General features: G+C 39.9%; 1 protein-coding gene across 8 annotated transcripts in view; it reads right to left on the bottom strand.

The window, feature by feature from the left end:
- Window positions 1-19809, bottom strand: part of arhgef10la (Rho guanine nucleotide exchange factor (GEF) 10-like a) — a 170397-nt gene that overhangs the window by 134078 nt on the left and 16510 nt on the right. For 7 of the 8 annotated variants that reach the window (XM_047347199.1, XM_047347197.1, XM_047347193.1 and 4 more), the window contains 6 exons: window positions 9972-10114; window positions 6674-6760; window positions 6453-6580; window positions 5203-5295; window positions 1510-1618; window positions 40-140 (listed from right to left, as the gene is read on the bottom strand). In XM_047347199.1, coding sequence (XP_047203155.1) covers window positions 40-140; window positions 1510-1618; window positions 5203-5295; window positions 6453-6580; window positions 6674-6760; window positions 9972-10114 — 661 coding nt within the window. The remainder of the gene's footprint in view (window positions 1-39; window positions 141-1509; window positions 1619-5202; window positions 5296-6452; window positions 6581-6673; window positions 6761-9971; window positions 10115-19809) is intronic. The other variant, XM_047347198.1, reaches the window with a different exon arrangement.

Consider the following 19809-nt stretch of genomic DNA (forward strand, 5'->3'; position numbering starts at 1 on the left):
AGAGATATTCATGTGTGATGGGGCTGCTGTCAGCTGCACCTGGTGGTTGGTCAGGCCTTCTGGCATGGGGCTCAGCTGTGGGGGAGGATGCTTCACTTCTGACACAGCCACATCCAGGTAACCAGCATCATCCTCCTCCTCTGCAGATTTCAGAAATGACAAAAGTGAAACAGTTTAAGAGTGTATGTGTGTGTGTGTGTGTTCCTGTCTTGGCAGCACAGTGGGAACCATTTTTTCCGATTTCACCATCAAATTGAGGACCGTTTGTACCAAAGTGAGGACATTTTGAAGGTCCTCACGACCTATTTTGCTAACAGTTAGGTTTAGGACTAAGGTGTGAATTGAGTTTAGGTTAAGGTTAGGGTTAGGCATGCACTGGTAATGGTTAGGTTTAGGGTTACTGTCAGGGTTAGGGTATAGAAAGGGTTGGAAATGACTGAAAATCAATGGAAGTCAATGGGAGTCAACACATGGTCCTCACCACATATAGCAAAACAAGAGTGTGTGTGTGTGTGTGTGTGTGTGTGTGTGTGTGAGGTAGAGAATGTGACAAGGACAGAGAATAAAAGAAAGGCAGCCTTCAGATCTCAGAGCAGCTGGAGACACAGCGACACGCTAAGTTTATTACCTCTAAAATATGAAGAAACTTCTGAACTCTCTAAAGAATAAAAAGAGAGAGTGCAAGGGGAATGTGGCATAGAGACAGACACAGGTAAAGAACAGGAAAAAGCAAGAAAATTTAGGACAATACTGTATGTATGTAGGAGTAAAATAGGAAAAAAAATCAATCCAGCACATTCTTATCTCTGCACTGGCACAAAAACATGTATCAGTTTAAAAGAATATGAAAATCCTAAATGTACCCATACCGATTAAGACGCCAGAAGGTTCCATCAGTCCAATTAAAGTCTTTGGAATGGTAACAGAGGATTGTTAGAAGAAAAATATAATGCTGTGTAGATATCAAATGATCAATATCCAAAAATAGCACGATTGTCCTCCTTACCCTTTATGTAATGACTTAAAGATCTGTTTTAGGCATGAGTCTGGTATCTATTTTACTTTTGCTGCCATCTATTCATGTCTGCTGATCTCTCTATACAGTAAGGCATGAGGTCCTGAAACATGAACCACATGGGATGCTTTCTCTTTCTCACACACCAGAAACTTTATTCACCCGCCCCCTCCACACTTCCTCTTACTTGAAAATGCACAAGCTTGTCTTTCTCACTTATTTTAAATATAATCAGTAAGATCTCTTCTTCCACAGTGCTTTCATGTTTGCCGCAAGGGATTTCTATGAAGAAAAAAAAAAAAAACAAGACTTTCTACGCCAACCATCTTAGATACTCTTATTTGGCTTGTCTAGATTTTTACCCAAGCAATCTGCCTTTTATGCTATAAAAGCTGTAAGGAATTTTAAAACATTAACCGATTTCTTAAAAAATTACACGTCATTCTAGAGCCATAACTCAAGAGTACCAAAGTTTTAAAAATGTCTTAAATTACCTATTTGATCTTTTTTCTGCAGGAATGACACTTTTCTCATGACGGCTATTTTGGTCCTCTCGAGCCCATCCTTCGTTCCGGTTCTCGCTGCCCTCATGAGCTGCTGAACCTGGTTGTATGGAGCATATAGAGACAACAAAGGAGCATCAGAGCAGGAGGGAAGTGACTTGCTGCGGTGGCTTGATAACCTCTGGTGCTCCTCTCTCAGTGAGGCAGAAAGAAGTGGCTCAGCAGGCTCATCATGAGCCTCACCATCTGCGACTCCCCCTTGGGTCACTGTATGTCTTTCTAATCAGAGAGCCTGCGAGCATATCATGGAAAGATTATGGTAAGAGAGGGAGATCCACATCAGCTGCTTTGCACAGCATGGGAAAAATTCAGCTGACCACAAACTTCTCCCTGAGCATTACAGAGGCCATGCAACCAGACTCCAAAGACCCAGTATACTCTAAGGGGAGTAGTATTTTTAAATGTTGATAAGTAGGTCAGAAAGTGGTAGCAAGTTGCACTGATGTTTATGGAGGCAAACACACAGATTATTATTAAATAATTAATGTGTTTCAAGAATTTGTCTTGATATTAAATGAGGAAGAGAAACATAAAAAGGGAGCCTAACAACCAATCAATAGTCTCAAAGCAAAGCCACAGAGCAGAGGAAGAGTTAAGAAGGATGGCACAGCGAGCCAATTAAGCTATTCTGTCAGCTGAGCATAACAGATTGCATATATCAGCTCGGGGTGATCTTCAATCCTATAGTTAAACATGGAGCAGAGGGAGTTGGGTTCTGCTATGAAATTATGTGGCACATAGTGGGTTTGGAAAGTACAGGGGTTGGACAATGAAACTGAAACACCTGTCATTTTAGTGTGGGAGGTTTCATGGCTAAATTGGACCAGCCTGGTAGCCAGTCTTCATTGATTGCACATTGCACCAGTAAGAGCAGAGTGTGAAGGTTCAATTAGCAGGGTAAGAGCACAGTTTTGCTCAAAATATTGAAATGCACACAACATTATGGGTGACATACCAGAGTTCAAAAGAGGACAAATTGTTGGTGCACGTCTTGCTGGCGCATCTGTGAGCAAGACAGCAAGTCTTTGTGATGTATTTAGAGCCACGGTATCCAGGATAATGTCAGCATACCACCAAGAAGGATGAACCACATCCAACAGGATTAACTGTGGACGCAAGAGGAAGCTGTCTGAAAGGGATGTTCGGGTGCTAACCCGGATTGTATCCAAAAAACATAAAACCACGGCTGCCCAAATCACGGCAGAATTAAATGTGCACCTCAACTCTACTGTTTCCACTAGAACTGTCCGTCGGGAGCTCCACAGGGTCAATATACACGGCCGGGCTGCTATAGCCAAACCTTTGGTCACTCATGCCAATGCCAAACGTCGGTTTCAATGGTGCAAGGAGCTCAAATCTTGGGCTGTGAACAATGTGAAACATGTATTGTTCTTTGATGAGTCCACCTTTACTGTTTTCCCCACATCCGGGAGAGTTACGGTGTGGAGAAGCCCCAAAGAACCATGTGCATCCAATGGTTCAAACATTGTATCCTGAAGGCGGTGCCGTGTATCAGGATGACAATGCACCAATACACACAGTAAGACTGGTGAAAGATTGGTTTGATGAACATGAAAGTGAAGTTGAACATCTCCCATGGCCTGCACAGTCACTAGATCTAAATATTATTGAGCCACTTTGGGGTGTTTTGGAGGAGCGAGTCAGGAAACATTTTTCTCCACCAGTATCACGTAGTGACCTGGCCACTATCCTGCAAGAAGAATGGCTTAAAATCCCTCTGACCACTGTGCAGGACTTGTATATGTCATTCCCAAGACAAATTGACGCTGTATTGGCCGCAAAAGGAGGCCCTACACCATACTAATAAATTATTGTGGTGTTTCAAAAACCAGGTGTTTCAGTTTCATTGTCCAACCCCTGTGTATGAATATATAAATGTGAATGGTTACAAACTCTTGTCGTTTTCAACGTGAAACTTTTAGTTGTCTGTTAGAGTCTAAGAACACATCCAAGAATCACTTTATTAGAGAAGTTTTTAAGTTTTGCAATTGCTGAGACAGAGTCCAGAACACAATTGGACAGAAAATCTGCAGAATCCACTGGACAAAACTTGAGATAAGAAATGTACTCAAAATCAAATAGTTTGTGCCCACTCTGCATTGCAAAGTTCTAACTTTACAATGCAGAGTGGGCAGAAATTATGAAATCTGGATGCAGCATGCTGGTAGACTCCATTGGAAGATGACTAAATGCTCAAATTGAATTTGACAAAGTGTCAGTTTAAGGGCGTAAACATTTATGCAAACAAATTGTTGCAGCTCTTTTTTTTACATTTTCTCTAATAACCCATTTGTTTGATTGATTTTTTGTTGTTGTTGAATTATACAGGATCTCTGTCACAATAAAGGTGTATTAGGTTGGTAAAGGCTTTTTTAGGTCTCAAAAGCCTGCAATTTGTACAGGGTGTGTATACAGGGGTGGGACAATGAAACTGAAACACCTGGTTTTAGACCACAATAATTTATTAGTATGGTGTAGGGCCTCCTTTTGCGGCCAATACAGCGTCAATTCGTCTTGGGAATGACATATACAAGTCCTGCACAGTGGGAAATAGTATAGCAGCCCGGCCGTGTATATTGACCCTGTGGAGCTCCCGACGGACAGTTCTGGTGGAAACAGGAGAGTTGAGGTGCACATTTAATTCTGCCGTGATTTGGGCAGCCGTGGTTTTATGTTTTTTGGATACAATCTGGGTTAGCACCCGAACATCCCTTTCAGACAGCTTCCTCTTGCGTCCACAGTTAATCCTGTTGGATGTGGTTCGTCCTTCTTGGTGGTATGCTGACATTACCCTGGATACCGTGGCTCTTGATACATAACAAAGACTTGCTGTCTTGGTCACAGATGCGCCAGCAAGACGTGCACCAACAATTTGTCCTCTTTTGGACTCTGGTATGTCACCCATAATGTTGTGTGCATTTCAATATTTTGAGCAAAACTGTGCTCTTACCCTGCTAATTGAACCTTCACACTCTGCTCTTACTGGTGCAATGTGCAATCAATGAAGACTGGCTACCAAGCTGGTCCAATTTAGCCATGAAACCTCCCACACTAAAATGACAGATGTTTCAGTTTCATTGTCCAACCCCTGTATATATAACAAAAAACAAATTTAATCTTAAGAAATTTAACTCCTGAGCATGATTATGCTGCCACCATGTTTTATACTGTGCATGGTGTTTATTTTGTTAATGGGAAGTGCTCTTTCTGTGCCAAACACACCACTTGAAATTATTGTGGAAAACTTTGTTTGGTTCTTTCACACCAAGTTTCCAACAAGGTTTGAGGAGATTTTAGCCAGATCTGGACGTTTCCTTTGATATATAAGGCTTTGATTTTACAGTCCTACTCTTTAGTCCGGAGACATGAAGAATACATGAGATTATTGTTACTTGCAGAAAACAACATAAATATCTTCAGTATCCTTCGGTGTTCTATAATGTTGTGGAATTTCTCCTGACTGATACATTTGTACAATGAGATCATTTGAGTCCTTTGTGACCTCTCTCCAAACTTTGGTGACAATATTTTTAACTCTCAAAACCCTGGTATACATTTTTAAGGCCCACTGTAGCTGTGTTCACTTGCTGCTTGCGGTTATACCTTGATGTCATAGTTCTTTCCAGACAGCCTCATAGCCAGTTCACGTTTGGTCCTGGCACACTGCTCCCTCAGCCGATGCACTTCAGGTGAGAGCTACAGGGGGATCGGTCGGGGACGGGTGGGGCACATGTGTATGGGGTGTTAAGCCATAAAAGCCAAAAGGAAGAAAAAATCAGGAGAAAGGAAACAGAAAAGGGGAGATGGATGCAAAGTGATCCAGGGGAATGAAAAGCTGAGACACACTGGGAATTAATCACAAGCGCACAGAGTGAAAGCTTGGAGCACTGCTTTGGTCAAAGGCGTTGTGTCTAATAGCCACTGATTTATATAGAGTTCAGAGTGGCTGCAAGCTGTTTGGGGCAAATATTAACTAAGCAAACTTTACTGCAGCTCTCCCAGGTTCCTTAAACAAGAACTTAGGCTTCGCCGGGTGAAAAATTAATTGGGCGAAACTAATTAAAAACAATGTGTTTCTGATGAAGGCTGCTGGACTATAATAGTTGAGCTTTTTCATTAATAGTAAAATCCAGCACACCTGAATTCTTCCTTTTGTTCAGCGGTCTGAGACAACCCTGCCAACAGAACGGTGGGGGGATTTTCACACTGCACCCTCAGTGATATTACCAGGCAACTAATTTTCTCGTTCCACATCAAAAATATTTTTTGACTCCTCTGGCCTCCTTTGTTTTCCAAATTATTAGTTGAACTCTGGATACTCTGGATTACAGCAGAGTATTATCCAAGCAGAAACACCTTCAACATTCAAATTTGTATAAAGGCAGGTATAAATCTATACATTAATAATGACTCAACTACAGATTTTCCATATGTCTGCAATGATGGAGCCACATTAAAAGCTTCTGGAGCATAAAGAAAATGCTGCACAATGTGAATGTGCACACAGTGCCACCATGTGGATGTGGCACACTCTGGAGCATCACCGTGATTACCACCAGTCTTGGCAGAAAAGAGGCAAGTGAATCTGTGGCTTTTCAAACAGAAATACCTCATGTTTACTTTCATCTCACAATGCTCTCATAAAACTTGACAGCCTTTTATGCATTTTTCATGTCCTTTACCGCTTCCTTCCACTTCTATACATTAGTAAAGAGTACTGCACAAGAGAGGCAGCTTAGGAAATATTCTCCTTGATATTGTTGTAAGTGCTGAAAACCAACCCAAACAACCAGGCCTGTCTAGATACAATTAAAAATCTAGAGATATCAGGAATGTTTTGACATTTGGTCTACCTTGCTCCTTGCTGGCAGCTTGGCGTCGTTATCGGATTGCTCATCGTAGCTCTCGAACTCACTGGAGCTCCACCCGTTGTTTGCCTCCAAAGGACCACTTTCTCTCTGGACATCTTCATAGATCATGTCTGCCAAACACACACATAACAGGTATGGGGCAGTAGGTCAAAGGTCATGAGAGAGCAAATATTCGAAGCAAACACGATTCTGCAGCCGCCAACCTTCAAGAGGAGAGAGAGCTTCCTCGCTGGGAACGTCATCATAGATCACTTCTGAAGAAGCCTCTGGTGCTCTTGCTTCTGTGTCAGCTAAACAGATAGAAATAGAGGAAAAAAGTGCCATCAAAGTACACAAACATAGAGTGTTTGCTTTTTATTCTTAATCTTTCTTCAGTTGCATTCTTGTACTTTTTGTTGATAGATCAAAATGTTATTGTTCTCAAGAGAAAAAACACAGAGACATTTGCATGCAGCTTTGTTCTCTGAATCTTTTGAGGCAAACAATAAAAAAAAATATTGTAAGGAAAGCACTCAGACATATGAATACACTCACTAGCCACTTTATTAGACGCTCCTTGCTAGTACCGGGTTGGTCCCCTTCTGACCTTCAGATCTGGTACATTCTTTTGGTTAATGGATTTAAAAATGTGTCAAGAAACATTCCTCAAAGATCCATCGAGCAGTTGCTGCAGATTTGTCAACTACACATCCATGATGCATATCTCCCATTCCATCTCATTCCAGAAGTGCTCTATTTAACTGAACTCTGGTGATTGTGGAGCCCACTGGAGTACAGTGTTGAACAGAACTCAGTGTTATGTTAATGAAATAAGCTTGAGATCATATGAGCTTCAGAATATGGATACTCTATGGTCACAAAGAGACCGACATGGTCAGGAGAAATGCTCAGTTATACTAAGGGACCCAAAGTGTCCCAGGAAAATATCACCCATGCCATTATGCCAACAGCATCAGCTTAAATAGTTGATTCAAGGCAGGGTGGATCCATTCAGGCAATGTTTTTCCAATCTGTGTTTGCCCAATTTTGGTGAACCTATGCAAGTTCAACTCAGTTTATTTATGTAGTGCCAGTTAACAATAAATGTAATCTCAAGGCAATTTTCAGGACAAACAGATTGAATTTACATACAAAAATACACAATGAAAGAAATCATACAGACAGATTCAAATTCAGTTATGTGGATTCCATATTTCAATCCTAATTATAATATAACGCAAACAGGTTAAACGTTTTCTAAAAAAGTCCAACCAGTTGCATTGAGTCATTGACTTTGCAGTAATACTTCCTTTGGAGCAGGAATGTGAAACAGTAGAAAGGAACAACTGCTGGTTTGACTCAATGTGCATTCAAAGATGGTATGGAGAAATATCTAGTTTGTGCTGCTGCTGCCTTTGTCATCTCAAAACAGTCTGCCCATTCTCCTATGAACTTGGACTATGAAGCAAAGCATTACTCATCCGCATAATGGACATTTTCTCTTCCTTGAACCATTTTCTGTAAGCCAAAGAAATAGTTATGCCAGAGAACCCAAGTAGATAAGCAGGTTCTGAAATATTTAAGTCCAAACTGTCAAGCACCAACAACCATGCCACATTCGAAGTCACTTAGATCACCTTTCTTCCCCATTCAGATGCTGTGTACTTCAGCAAGTTCTCTTCAGGCCTAAATGTGTTGAGTTGTTGCCACGTGATTGGCTGGTTTTCCATCTGTCTTTACAAGCAGTTAAATAGCTGTACCTAATGAAGTAGCTGGTCATTTTATTTAAAGGTTCTTGTCCTTAGGGAGATCCAGCACATCTCTTGTGGATGTTGTCCTAACGGCTTTGTCCACGTGACATAACACGATTGTATCCAGCTTGTTTGAGCTATTGACCCATTTCATCTCCATGCCTGGCAGGATTTGTCATTAACTGCTTTGAGAGTGTTTCAGCCTAATTTACCTCAGTGAGTTTTATTGATTTAGTTTTAAACCCTGATTTGTCTACACACTCTTCTAAGCCCTGAACAGCAACAATCACCGTTTTTAATTAATCTTACTGGAGATGTGCTTTCCTGTTGTGGATTACTGGGACTAAAATTCTACATGACCTTGGAAAAACATTTGGAAAGGAAAAAATAAGTTTAAATTTGTATTTCTTTCCAAAATGGAAGAGGATAAGTTTTATATTTGTTTTTTTATATATTATTCCACTCACTTTGTACCTATTTGTGCAGTCAGAAAGCTGTCAGCATAAAGAGGCATTTAGGGCATCACACCCTAAAATTTAACTGGTCCTCTGGGGACCATCGCTTGTTCCTTCAAATGTGAAGAAGTTGTTCTTTGCTGTATTTGCATAGTTTATTATGCTCTATATGACGGCATGGTAACACTGCGTCAAACTTATTGCAGGCAACCAAAGAAATAATCCATCAAAATAAATATATCTAATTGTAATAAATGGAAAAGAGAGAAATATTTTTAAATCAGTGTCAGAACATCACAATCGCATGTGTCATGACTACATTCAAGGACTGAAGGCAAATGATTGCTTCTTCAAACAGGAATCACTTCATTATTCGTAATGAACCACAAAGTATATTTGATCAATGTGGAAAAACTCTGACAGCACATAGAACCAATTTGCACAAACTGGCAGGTTATTATCATGCAAAATACATTCTGGACTCAGATGTTTAAAGACTAAAATTACAAAGCACCAAGTGTAAAAACATTAATACAAGAGTAAGATTTCTCATTAGATTTTATGCTGTGTTAAGTTAGTTTGCTTTTACCTATTCGCCTCATAAATTTAGACATCAGGAAGAAAAGTTTTATTTAATTGAGAATTTTCAACTACTATGCAGAATGAGTCCTGTGTGTGAAAATCATCAAAGGAGGAAGACATTAAAAAATGTTGTGCAGTATTGCTCTTTGGGGTCTCTCATTTCTAAGCCGCTTTCAAATAACAGCAGCCCTGCTGACTGAGTCAAAATCCAAAAGCAATTTTCCCCATGGAAATGGATCTCTATTGATCCTCATCCTGAATTAATTAGATTCATGTCATGTCTGCACAGAAATCAAATCGCGGCAGAACACAAGTGTATTTGAGTCACTGTTTGTTGTGTTGATGTGTATTTCATTATGTGTGTATATGACATTTGTGTCTTTGCACTGTAGTAATCAATAAGTCATACAATGACCATAAATGTATAATACGGTGTTGTTGCCACCTTTGATCAAAGTCGGGACATGCAGTGTGTATTACTAACAAATACTGGTGCACAATTTTCACTGCCAGTGTCGATATGGTGTGGTCACAGTATTGTTAAAGCATCTCTGGAGGTCCAATTGGTTTTCTATCAGATCTGTCCACAGTGCAAACACTGTAATACAAGGATGAAATGAGTATGAATACCAGGGCAAGCTTCTAGTAGGTTTAATCTTTCTGGCCTGATACTGAACCCTTTAACTGCAATATATGATACATTATTTTGCTGTCAGTGTAATTTTGTTTTGTACCTTCTGAGATGTCCCTCGAGTCGGAGCTTTCCTGAACAGTCTCTTTGCTGCGATCTCGTGAATCAGACAGTGGCACCACAGGAAGCACCTCCCGCATACAACAAGCTGACGCACCGCACTCGGCTGCTGATGGTGCTGAGCCCCTGGAAGGCACCCAAACATTAGCACAGATAAACCAACACAGAGAGCTGCGTGCCTCATTACAAGTTAATTTCACAGAGAGGAAGGGGAGGCTAAGTGCATGTTGATGGGGGTCGAATAGTTGTTTGCAATCCTGGCATGCAAAAGCATACTCCCTAAAGTCTGACAGAGCACACATTGCTCCTTGCAAATTCTAAAGATGTTTTCAAGAGGACCTATTTTTGTTCTTTGAAAATAAAACCACATTTTTAACCTTTTCTAGGAAAACTTTCATTTTTAGCTCAACAACGGTCACACAAAGTCTTTCGGATTTGTTCCTTTTTTTCTTTGAATTATATAGAAGGAAATAAACAATGATTTTTAGAGAATCTGGTGAAAATAACAAATATGGCCATTGCAGCAGTTTTTAGCATCAGTTCATAATGTGCAATTTTAACACTGCAAGTGATCTATCATATATAAAACTAAAAGTTTTCTGACTACATGGCCAACAATTTTGTAGAATATTATTTTAATACAGCTATACAACATTTCATTAAAAAAAGTTACTATTCCATTTTTCTCTCATATTTATAACTGAATTTTATTCAAAAAAGGTATTAGCTTTTCCATGGGAATTTTGGGAACAATTCTTTGGGAAAATACAATTTACTGTGTCAAACTATGTTATCTTTTGTGTTTTCCATAGATTTGACAAAAAAAATTGAAATAAACTGACATTGCAGGTGCTTAAAAAAATTTTTCTTTGCAAAGGCTTTGCATCCCAACAAACAATTTATATTAGTGAAGCAGGTTAACAATAAAAATGAAAAAAACAAGCTCCCTGGGAATGGTCAGGTACTGCACCACATATGACAATGACCAGAAAACCATTGAAATACCATCAGAACAGATCAAGAGATATTGTGTAAATAGTCTCACAGTAGGCGTACCCTTAAATTAACTTGTTCCAGTGTGCTGTCAAATTATTATCTGTCATCCAAGCAGTTTGCTTTTTTACTGCTGCTATTTTGAATGAAACAGACTGCATAACATCACAGGGGAAAATCTTGTTGACACAGCAATCACTGTGCCTGTGTTTACGGTGCCAATGAGTTTTTATCCTCCCCCACATGACTGATAATATGACAACATCCAGCATATAGGAGAGACCCATCTAAACTAATTAAATCTGCCCCTCTTTGCAACATCAGAACAACACTTTCAGAGCCTGCAGCAGCCACACAGCAGGATTGGAAAACAAAGACAAAGGCTTGTGAGGTAAACATGTACTTAAAAGTCCCATATTTTGGCACAGTTAGCAGAAAACTTTGCAGACTTTTAGTTTTGGGATTAGAAAGAAAGCAAACCACATGCTAATAAAAAAAATTAGTATACAAGATTTATAAAAGTGGGTTTTTTTATGTTTTCGTCGAAACACCAGCACATTCAAAATTTATTTAAAATCTGGAGGTACTTAAACTGCAACATTTTAGTTTCTCTGATTTAACGTTTGTTGTATGCTTTTGAGTTCAAGACTGACAACATTTTTCCAAATTTCCAAGAATTGTTTTGTTGTTATTTTATGCTTATATCTGCAGAAATTCACTAATGGTAAAAAAAAAAAAAAAAAAGCTGTTTTCAGAACTCAACACAAACAAAGGTAATAATTACTACTAAACATCGCAATACTAATTTTTTAACTGACATATTGAAAACATGATATGTGGGACTAAAACATGAATTAATTAAGGGCATTTTCTCATGTTTTTGAAGTATGTGTGTCGCATTTCAAGGGTTACCGTTCTGAATAGTGCATGTGTACTGAGATCTAGAGTGTGGAATTTACAGTGTTCAACTGCATCAGGACAGGGTTATGTTACCTTTACAATGATATTACAATCCTGTTTATTTTTTCCTGTTTTTAAGGATCAACTGGCCTGGGATTTAAATTCCAATGGTCTATGAGAGCTCCCAATGGTCAGATAATTATTTGGCGAATTATTCAAAAAGTGGGGTGAGCTGCCAATTTCAAGCATCCAAAATCTGGAGTAAGTGAATCTTCATCAGTGCAGACAGCATAGTGACATTAAATACAGTAGTATTGGATATTGGATCATTGCTGCGATATTCGATTTGCATCTGCAACAACTCTGCACGCAAGCGCGTTATACGTTATCTGTGTTCTGTGTATCTAATGTTCTTATGCTATTGACACAAAAGGAAGATTCACAATAGTGTGACAGGGGTATCAGGATGATTTCAGGAATTAGTAGGTGGGATTTTCAATCATAGCTTTCATGCATCTTGGCATTCTCTCCTGCAGTCTTTCATGTTATAGAAGATCACCTGAACAGTACCTCATTAAGTAGAATGATGTGTGCTTCTGTCTGGATACAACAAAGACTGGAATGGAACAGTAATCATGTATATCGAGAGGAAAATGTTGTAGTGCTATTCAAATGTTTTGTAAATCTGTACAGTACATTACTGGCACCTTTGTAAAATAAAGCAATTTTGTCTGTGTGTTTATAACCTCCTTACACCTAAAAGTAGATGTAATGCACTGCCAGCAACTCATAAGAGAGAGGTAGTGATAGCAGTCATTTAGTGTCGCAGTAGTGTCAAGCCTCCAAAGAGAGCTTAGTATTCCTCTGATGCAGGAAAATTCATCTCCATCTGTATGATAAGACTCATCTCCGCCTCATAAAAAACCAAAAAAAGCACTATTTTGCCAGCGCATGTCTGACGATAAAGTGATCTCCTGTCATTAAAATTGCCTTTGTGGAAAAAGAGAACAATGCTGATATACAGCTTCTTTGGATGACTGCACACATTCACATCAGGTTTGAGTGATTTTAGCAGCATGGCCATTGATCCGGGTGTATATTTGCACACTCCTTCAAATGTTATCTGAGCCTACAACGTGTAGTGAGTCATGTTGCTCCAAGAGGGATGGGGAGGATGGGGGGGGGGGGGGGGGGGGTGTTAATGCAAATGACACAGCCCAGGGAAGAGCACAGTCTTACGTGGGAACCGCATGAATGCAAATCTCACACTTCCATCTGTTTCCATTCCCATCAGCAAGTACACTGGGGCTCTACCCGTTTTAGCGCCCCCTCATGGGAATACCTGTTCTTTTGAACTGCACAAGCATTGTGCTGACCGTTTTGGAGCTCTGTGTGTCCTCAGGTCATAAAATCTGCTCCATAAACATCTGCCACCCTTTCTTATTGAACCACTGGCACCATGCACACAGCTCTACTGCTAAACATCTTCTATACATGACATATTCCATTTATTTAGCACCTAGGGTATTTATTTTTGCCTTACCTTATATTTATATTTTATATTTATAAAACAGATATTTTTAAAGCTATTGCCGTTTGGCTTATTTATTTTTCATTAGAAGTGCTGCCAACTAAGACAGCTAGGTTAGATGCTATTAAACAAACAGCTGTGAAAAATAAATACTTTCTGTGAGTCACTAAAGACGAGTTTCTTTACAAGAACAAAATAAAGTTGGATAAAACAGTAACATTTCTGCTCTCCAAGGCCTAATCTAGGAACTGTAGATGCGGTGGTGTCATATTGTCATGATTTCTTTTTTTGTCTTCATCTTTTTATTGTTCAACGCTATGTTCAGTATGTTTACAGAAAACTATCTAGCAGTGTGAAAAAAGTGAAGCAAAAGGTATCAGATATTGGGACATAAACAAATCTCACGGTCAGATAAAGCTTTGTTGAGCTTAATAACAGGTAAAGTTGCTACCTTTGCAAATTTAAAATAAAATCCCATATTTCTATAATTACATAAAAATTGGCAGCATTATTCTAAAACTGCTGACAAATCTGGGAAGTGTGATGACAGACTTTACTCCTAGATTGTGGAAAGTGCTATTGATAGCTCTCTTTTTAAAGGCCACTCTATTGAAAAACAAAAGTGGAAATGTGCACTCAGCAAAAATCTCCGTGTGAGAAACTACCCAGACCTTATGGTGGCTTTATTACATGCACAAACACACACACACACATATATATATATATATATATGCACTCATTCAGAGATATGTATATGCACTCAGCAGAAATATCCACACACACACTCACACAGACAGGTTAACACCTGTGTATAAATACAGCTCATTCTTTTCAGCACAGGAAAGCCCAGAAACCCAAACCTGAAGTCAGTTATGAGTAGGGGTTTCTGAGCACACTTCCTGTGGGCACAGATGTGGGCATAATCAAAATAAACTAATTTAGGGCCTCTGCATGTATTCATCCAATAAATCCTAAGAAGTGCAGCAGAATAGTTTCAATAAGATTTAAGCCATGGGGCGCTTTCCTTTTTTTTTTTTTTCTTGATCTTGCGTTGTTTAAGCTTGATCAAAATACGTAAACATACATAGCATACAAAATACAGTGTAAAAGGAGAGTCTACATGGCTAGAATTTGTATTTCAGTCAATGAAATTTTGTTTTTTGTAGTCTGACATGATTCAAATTGCTTGTGGCAATCAAATAGAAAAGCTCCTTAAGTTCAAGATAAAAGATCCTTTGGAAAGAGTACTTCAGTCAATCAGCTCCTGGGCTGATGTTCTTTAGGTGACTTTGACTGCTGATCTCCCCACAGAGCAAGAAAGGTAAGGAGATCGTTCTCTTTCAGGAATCAATAAACTATCACATGATCATTTACTGCGCCTTCAAGCCTGGTAGCTAACGGCCTTCTTCAAGTGTATTGTTGTACACCAAGGCGATGTGAAACACTCCCATATGTGAGTTCCTTTCAGCTGTAGTTATACAGCCTTTTAGCAAGAAGAAGTAAGAGGTTGCATTATTCTGAGTAAAAGTAATTAAACCCGGTCTATTTTTAAAAACTTAAATCAATAATCTTCAAAAAGTATTTGGATTAAGAATGACCAAGACAGAACAGACACTTGAAATAATGTGTTAAAAATTTTATTCATTGATACATTGCCAAAGTTTTCATCAAGTGCTACTAAAAATGTACAGGGATGAAGTTGAATTGTTAGGTTCACATTATTCTTCACATTTTGTCACATTACAAAAAAACATTGTATTTTATTGTCAGTTTTTCTTGTGTTTGCTTTTAGACTAAAAAAAAGCTGTGTAAAATTGTGAAGTCAAAGAAAATTATAACATGGTTTTTGAAATTTCTGCATTTGTATTGAAGCCACTCCAATACCGGTTTTCCTACACTACTCAAATAAATAAAGGGAACACTCAAATAACACACCCTAGATCTGAATGAATGAAATATTCTCATTGACTACTTTGTTCTTTACAAAGTTGAATGTGTTGATAACAAAATCACACAAAAATCATCAATGGAAATCAAATTTATTAACCAATGGAGGCCTGGATTTGGAGTCACACACAAAATTAAAGTGGAAAAACACACTACGGGATGATTCAACTTTGATGTAATGTCCTTAAAACAAGTCAAAATGAGGCTCAGTATTGTGTGTGGCCTCCACGTGCCTGTATGACCTCCCTACAACGCCTGGGCATGCTCCTGATGAGACGGACGATGATCTCTTGAGGGATCTTCTCTCAGACCTGGATTAAAGCATCCGCCAACTCCTGGACAGTCTGTGGTGCAACGTGACGTTGGTGGATGGAGCGAGACATGATGTCCCAGATGTGCTCAATCAGATTCAGGTCTGGGGAACAGGCGGGCCAGTCCATAGCTTCAATGTCTTCATCTTGCAGGAACTGCTGACACACTCCAGCCACATGAGGTCTAGCGTTGTCCTGCATTAGGAGGAACCCAGGGCCAACCGCACCAGCATATGGTCTCACAAGGGGTCTGAGGATCTCATCTCGGTACCTAATGGCAGTCAGGCTACCTCTGGCGAGCACATGGAAGGCCGTGCGGCCCTCCAAAGAAATGCCACCCCACACCATTACTGACCCACTACCAAACCGGTCATGCTGAAGGATGTTGCAGGCAGCAGATCGCTCTCTACGGTGTCTCCAGACTCTGTCACGTCTGTCACATGTGCTCAGTGAGAACCTGCTTTCATCTGTGAAGAGCACAAGGCGCCAGTGGCGCAAATCCCAAGCGTCCTGCACGGTGTTGGGCTGTGAGCACAACCCCCATTTGTGGACATCGGGCCCTCATACCATCCTCATGGAGTCGGTTTCTAACCATTTGTGCAGACACATGTACATTTGTGGCCTGCTGGAGGTCATTCTGCAGGGCTCTGGCAGTGCTCTTCTTGTTCCTCCTTGCACAAAGGCGGAGGTAGCGGTCCTGCTGCTGGGTTGTTGCCCTCCTACGGCTTCCTCCACGTCTCCTGGTGTACTGGCCTGTCTCCTGGTAGCCCCTCCAGGCTCTGGACACTACGCTGACAGACGCAGCAAAACTTCTTGCCACAGCTTGCATTGATGTGCCATCCTGGATGAGCTGCACTACCTGAGCCACTTGTGTGGGTTGTAGAGTCCGTCTCATGCTACCACGAGTGTGAAAGCACCACCAACATTCGAAAGTGACAAAAATAATCAGCCAGAAAGCATAGGTACTGAGAAGTGGTCTGTGGTCTCCACCTGCAGAACCACTCCCTCATTCAGTGTGTCTTGCTAATCGCCAAAGATTTCCCCCTGTTGTCTATTCCATTTGCACAACAGCATGTGAAATTGATTGTCAATCAGTGTTGCTTCCAAAGTGGACAGTTTGATTTCACAGAAGTTTGATTTACTTGGAGTTATATTGTGTTGTTTAAGTGTTCCCTTTATTTTTTGAGCAGTGTAATTCTATTTCAGGTAAGACCTAAATGTGATGTTTATCAATCTGATTTTGAACCATTTCACAAACAGGAATGGGTAAAAACATCAATCTGTAAATATAAGGCTAGGAGAACATTATAATCCCTTCATGGGTCATTTGTCTACAGTCATCCAGTCCATATAGTCTAGGAAGGGACAGAAAGACAAAAACATGATGTCCTTGTGTTCAAGGATTCAGGAATTGGAGCCTTTTGAAGTTAATTTGTCCAGGCATTTTCAAACTGAACACGCATTTTCAATAGTGGCCATTTTGAGTCTCCAAATTCTCACTTTCGAAAATGCCTGGACATACAGTACAGACCAAATGTTTGCACACACCTTCTCATTCAAAGAGTTGTCTTTATTTTCATGACTATGAATATTGTAGCTTCACACTGAAGGTGTCAAAACTATGAATTAACACATGTGGAATTATATACTGAATAAAAAACTGTGAAACAACTGAAAATATGTCTTATATTCTAGGTTCTTCAAAGCAGCCACCTTTTGCTTTGATTACTGCTCTACACACTCTTGGCATTCTGTTGATGAGCTTCAAGAGGTAGTCACCTGAAATGGTTTCCACTTCACAGGTGTGCCCTGTCAGGTTTAACAAGTGGGATTTCAAGCCTTATAAATTGGGTTGGGACCATCAGTTGTGTTGTGCAGGAGGTGGATACAGTACACAGCTGATAGACCTACTGAACAAACTGTTAGAATTTGTATTATGGCAAGAAAAAAGCAGCTAAGTAAAGAAAAACGAGTGGCCATCATTACTTTAAGAAATGAAGGTCAGTCAGTCCGAACAATTGGGAAAACTTTGAAAGTGTCCCCAAGTGCAGTCGCAAAAACCATCAAGCGCTACAAAGAAACTAGCTCACATGAGGACCGCCCCAGGAAAGGAAGACCAAGAGTCACCTCTGCTGCGGACGATAAGTTCATCCGAGTCACCAGCCTCAGAAATCGCAGGTTAACAGCGGCTCAGATTAGAGAACAGGTCAATGCCACACAGAGTTCTAGCAGCAGACACATCTCTAGAACAACTGTTAAGAGGAGACTGTGTGAATCAGGCCTTCATGGTAAAATAGCTGCTAGGAAACCACTGCTGAGAACAGGCAACAAGCAGAAGAGACTTGTTTGGGCTAAAGAACACAAGGAATGGACATTAGACCAGTGGAAATCTGTGCTTTGGTCTGATGAGTCCAAGTTTGAGATCTTTGGTTCCAACCACCGTGTCTTTGTGCGGCGCAGAAGAGGTGAACGGATGGACTCTATATGCCTGGTTCCCACCGTGAAGCATGGAGGAGAAGGTGTGATGGTGCTTTGCTGGTGACACTGTTGGGGATTTATTCAAAATTGAAGGCATACTGAACCAGCATGGCTACCACAGCATCTTGCAGCGGCATGCTATTCCATCCGGTTTGTGTTTAGTTGGACCATCATTTATTTTTTAACAGGACAATGACCCCAAACACACCTCCAGGCTGTGTAAGGGCTATTTGACCAAGAAGGAGAGTGATGGGGTGCTGCGCCAGATGACCTGGCCTCCACAGTCACCGGACCTGAACCCAATCGAGATGGTTTGGGGTGAGCTGGACCACAGAGTGAAGGCAAAAGGGCCAACAAGTGCTAAGCATCTCTGGGAACTCCTTCAAGACTGTTGGAAAACCATTTCAGGTGACTACCACTTTGTGTTAGTCTCCCACAAAAAAACCTAATCAAATGACTTGATGTTTCTTGGCTGTAACATGTCAAAATGGGAAGTCGCAGAGGCATGTATGGGTATGAGTGATATATGCATGAGTGGGACACGCATAAGTAAAAACCAAGATTCATTCATTTTAAAAGAAATTAAAATTATCAGATGCCGAATATGGAGACGAGTATGTTTATACTTCTTCAAATGTCTGGACAGTAAATCCGACACATTTCAAAAAAGTTAAAATATTACAATACTTTTGTTGTTGTATAACACTGGCAGAGTTTTTTTATTCTGCAATACATATTGAAAGTAAGTATCTAGTTTTTTCGTGTGTGATCCTGTGAGTGTCTTTGCAAGATGAATTAGACATTATTTATACATGCTTAGCTTATCAGTATTTTATTCATCATAAATCATCAAAAAATCTGTTCTCAGAGCCACAAATTACTGCAGTTACATTCTGTTTTATGGCCCTAAATTCTGACACATCTGCCTCTTAATGGTAATGCCGGTGTTTTCAGCTAAAAGGGCTGATTATACCTTTCCTCAGTTTGGAGGCAGCCAGAAATGTGCTTTGAATTACACGACAAAACACACCTTGAAGCGGTGCTCATAGGAGGCTGATGGAGCTGTCACTCATACTGTCAAAACTCCAGCCATGAAAGGATTTCTACTCAGCCAAAGATACTGTTTTGAACTTGTGAGTTTTGCACTTTGTGTGGGCTTTTAAGCGATCTTTAACGAACTAAATATGATAAAGTCTGATGAAATTTTATTCATCAAACGACTGACAAGTGGAACTCTAAAAAGGAAACCGTTTCTCCCAAACAGAATGTCCCACTTTATAACCTGCTTGAACATCACTGTCAAGACTTCAGTATTAAAATGTACAGAGAGTTAAATACTCAAATTCCGGTTTAAACATAGAGGTACAAATGCATTTAATTTATATTTCAACAGAGTCTGCACTATAGTTCCTTGGGAAGAAATTTCCCTGGACATGTTCTTATATAAGCTGTAAACCTTTTGAGTATTTAACAGACAAAATTCATAAAACCCTAAATGATATATAAATAAAACATGGACAACAGACAGAGATAGTAGTTTTAACCAAACAGAAAATGAAGGAAGATTATCTCCTTTAATGCAAATCCCACATTCCTAACCTTTATTTGACTTTTATTTGACTCCCAAAACAGCAGATCAAAGCAAAGGGTAATGAAAATGG

This window comes from Girardinichthys multiradiatus, chromosome 20 (genome assembly GCF_021462225.1).
Source record: "Girardinichthys multiradiatus isolate DD_20200921_A chromosome 20, DD_fGirMul_XY1, whole genome shotgun sequence".
Taxonomy (NCBI): domain Eukaryota; kingdom Metazoa; phylum Chordata; class Actinopteri; order Cyprinodontiformes; family Goodeidae; genus Girardinichthys; species Girardinichthys multiradiatus.